We start from the raw sequence: 4,048 nt of genomic DNA, 5'->3' as shown, positions 1-4,048 counted from the left end.
CCAACAGCCAGTTTAGCGGCCTGTGCGTACTACTTCGAGACCACCATGAGTTCGGCTCACCATCGCTGGAAAATTGGACTGATTCCACCACTGGTACCTTAGCACCGTGGCTGGTGGCCGGCGCCTTGCAGCTACACTCAGGTAGGAGACGCTGTCACGATGGAGGCAGCGGCGAATGGGGCGTTGTTTCCCCCATTCTCTCCTCCCCGGTGCCTGAAGGAAATCAAAGGTGTGTACAAAGGACTCGAGCGCCAATGTGGTGGAAAACGACAGCTCAGCTGAAAGGCAACACCGGAGTAGCCTCGTGGCCGTGGGTTGAAGACAGCAAGGTGTGTACGCTGAACAACCGACACGGAACACGTAGTAAGCGAAGCGGGCCTCGATGGCACCTTTGCTCGGCTTGTGCACACAGGGTGATTGGTGTCCAGGGACCCACTGGTTCACTGTCAAAAGCCTATTCAAATTGTCATCAGAGTTACGATGTACCCAACAGCTATAAATTGGACAAAGGAGCCGAGGGTTCTTTGCTTTTCTGCCACCACTGTGTTATCGATTGCTGCACAGGGGGACGGACTCGCATCACCCCGCCGGTGGCTGTGGGGAATATGTGGGGCGACAGCACCGAACTGAAACACATTTCGGCGCACGTTTTTACCGGCAACGGTGACAACTCGTCCGCGTCACCCTGGAGTCTCGACAGTCTCGTCTCTCGCGCAGGTTTCTCGCAGCAGGTGGCGAGCGAATTCGGGCAGCATTCCCGTGCCGGTGTCCAAAACCGACTGGAGCTATCCTACTTTCTGAATGGCACACGAGAGAGGAAAACCGTCCACGCACGCCCTACAGCGAGTAGAGACAGCCTGAATTTGGCACTCCCAGAGGGAAGCGACAAGAAGAATTCTAAGCAGCGAGCCGAAACTCTCTCAGATAGTTTTCGGAAGTTGTCTTCCGGGAGCAGTACCACTCGGGAGTCCCTTCTCGCGAATCCCCCGGGATTTATGTCACCGAGTAAGTCTGACAACCGAGTCCCTCCCACCGAGAGATTAAGCAACATCCAGCGCCTCTCGCGAAAATCATCTGTTGAGCGCGTCTCCAATTACCATATCACAGCGGAAACGAACCCCGCTAAATCAATCTCATCCCTACATCTTGCTCACCACAATGACTCACTACATACTACAAACGACACCGTGTATCACTTCCATATCTCCCCCGCGCTGAACAACACAACACAAGATCATGACTCACGCACTGGTCGTGCCTCGCCTAGTGTCTATGCACGAGGAGCCGAGGAGGCGTCATCAGCACCGCGCTCCCAGTGGACAGCTCCCCAAGCTAACCTGCTTCCCAAAACCCCGCCTGTCGTCATGTCTGAGAATGGTCATCGTGTGCTGTATGTGTACTTACAAAATAGCAACAGCAACAACAACAATAATCAAAACAACAACAACGACGAAATCTATGGAAATGAAGATACAATTGAGGCCATAGTTCAAATGAGTGGAGAGAGTTTGGACGCCGACTTGACACGCGAGACGTGCTCGCCCACCTCCCCCCGGGGACCCGCGCCACTAGTGGACGGTCAGTTCGCAGAGACGCCCTCCGTTAGCGGCGGCAGCCCTGCCTGCTCAGACAGACTGAATGCCAACGGGGGAGCCGCACGCTCGCAATTAAATTCCGGTAAACGGGTGTCATTATCCGAGCTAGGTGTCAGTCAGCCAAGGGTGCAGCTGGGGGTCGAGGGCAGGGAGCAGGGGGCGGGGGCGGACACGGACATGGAAGGAAGGAGAGAGGTAGGAGAGGGAGAGGGAGAGGGGGGAGTGGAGGAGGAAGGCTGGGGAGAGGATGATAGACAGTCCACAGAGGCAAAAATAATAAGGCAGGGACAGAAGGTGTGGGATATTGAAGGAAACACAAAGACAGACAGGGAGCAGGCGGACATGCGACAGGCGAAAAGACCTGAAGGGCTCGGTCAAGCAGAGAGAGGGAGAAGAGAGAGAGAGGAGGAGGAGGAGGAGGAGGAGAGGGGGACAGCGGAGAGGGAGAACAAAGAATGGCAAAAGGAAGCAGAGGGAACACAAGAGGAGGAGTGGGATGAAATGAAAGACAGTGAAGAGTTGGAATGGGAGGAGGAGAGCGAGCTGGATGAGGATGAAAGTCAGGCAGACAGAGGGATCCTAGAGGAAGAAGGGACAGAGGCCGAAAAAGAAGATGAGGATGAGGAAGACGAAGATAGATTGTCAGACGAAGGACTGCCACAGGTGGGCCGGGCACGTCGCGCCGCCAACCGCCAGCCCCGCTTCTCCCTGCCCAACTACCAGGTCCAGGTGGCGGAGAACCAGCCCCCGGGCACCTCCGTGATGGTCATGAGCGCGGACGACCCGGACGGGGGTGAGGCGGGCAGGGTGACCTACAGCATGGCCCCGCTGATGAACAGCCGCTCCATGGACTACTTCCACATCGACCCCGTGTCCGGCCTGCTCACTACCTCCCACATCCTGGACAGAGAGCACATGGACCTGCACTACTTCCGGGTCACGGCCACCGACCACGGCTCCCCACGCCTCTCCGCCACAACCATGGTCACAATCACCGTGGCCGACCGCAATGATCATCCGCCCGTCTTCGAGCAGACCGAGTACCGGGAGACCATCCGGGAGAACGTTGAGGAGGGGTATCCCATCCTCCAGCTGCGTGCCACAGATCTGGACTCCCCCTCCAACGCGGAGATCCGGTACCGCTTTGTGGGCGAGGGGGCGGCCCTGGCTCGCACGGCCTTCGAGGTGGACCCTCGCTCGGGCCTGATCACCACGCGAGGCGTGGTGGACCGGGAGGCCAACGAGCGCTACACCCTCACCGTGGAGGCCAGCGACCACGGCAGGGAGCCGGGCCCGCGCTCGGCCACCGTCAACGTGCACATCACGGTGCTGGACGAGAATGACAACGTGCCGCAGTTCAGCCAGAAGCGCTACGTGGTGGCGGTGCGCGAGGACGTGCGCCCCCACTCGGAGATCCTGCGCGTCAGCGCCTCGGACCGCGACAAGGACGCCAACGCCGTGGTGCACTACAACATCATCAGCGGCAACAGCCGCGGGCAGTTCGCCATCGACAGCGTGACGGGGGAGGTGCAGGTGGTGGCGGCGCTGGACTACGAGGCCGAGCGCGAGTACACGCTGCGGGTGCGGGCGCAGGACAACGGCCGCCCACCCCTCTCCAACAACACCGGCATCGTGAGCGTCCAAGTCACCGACGTCAACGACAACCCGCCGATCTTCGTGTCCACGCCTTTCCAAGCCACGGTCCTCGAGAGCGCCCCCATAGGACACTCCATCCTCCACATCCAGGCCATCGATACGGACTCTGGGGACAACGCTCGGCTGGAGTACAGACTCACGGGCACGGGGACGGACACGCCATTCCTCATCAACCCGGCCACGGGCTGGGTGACGGTCAGCTCCGAGCTGGATCGCGAATCCGTGGAGCACTACTTCTTCGGGGTGGAGGCCCGAGACTACGGCGCCCCGCCGCTCTCCGCCACGGCCAGCGTCACCATCACCGTCATGGACGTGAACGACAACCGGCCCGAGTTCCTGCAGCGCGAGTACCACGTGCGCCTGAACGAGGACGCGGCCGTGGGGACCAGCGTGGTGACCGTCACGGCTGTGGACCGGGACGTGAACAGCGCCGTCACCTACCAGATCACAGGCGGCAACACCAGGAACCGCTTCGCCATCAGCACGGCGGGCGGGGCGGGTCTGGTGACGCTGGCACTGCCCTTGGACTACAAGCAGGAGCGGCGATATGTGCTGACAGTCACTGCCTCCGACCGCACCTTGCATGACACCTGCCAGGTCTGTATAGATCCGTGTCTGTCTGATAGATTTTAAAGCTTCATATGCACCATACGTACAGTCAGGGGCGGATCTAGCCATTTTGCGGCCCAAGGCGAAATATAAACATGGGGCCCTCAAAAGTCATTATATAGACACGAAATTCTGTGTTTTGCTGCTATTTTAGCGTTTTGGGGGCCCCTATGGAGGACAGATTTGGT

The 4,048-nt window shown here is 59.3% G+C and overlaps 1 protein-coding gene across 1 annotated transcript in view; it reads left to right on the top strand.

Moving 5' to 3' along the window:
* The first annotated feature begins 995 nt into the window (after positions 1-995).
* celsr3 (cadherin, EGF LAG seven-pass G-type receptor 3) overlaps positions 996-4,048 on the top strand; it is a 123,035-nt gene continuing 119,982 nt past the window's right edge. The window contains exons 1-3 of the mRNA XM_063209446.1: positions 996-1,790; positions 1,881-1,968; positions 2,068-3,848. Of these exons, the coding sequence (XP_063065516.1) occupies positions 996-1,790; positions 1,881-1,968; positions 2,068-3,848 (2,664 nt within the window). The remainder of the gene's footprint in view (positions 1,791-1,880; positions 1,969-2,067; positions 3,849-4,048) is intronic.

Source organism: Engraulis encrasicolus, chromosome 10 (genome assembly GCF_034702125.1).
Source record: "Engraulis encrasicolus isolate BLACKSEA-1 chromosome 10, IST_EnEncr_1.0, whole genome shotgun sequence".
Taxonomy (NCBI): Eukaryota; Metazoa; Chordata; class Actinopteri; order Clupeiformes; family Engraulidae; genus Engraulis; species Engraulis encrasicolus.
This window is presented reverse-complemented; position numbering and strand designations above follow the sequence as displayed.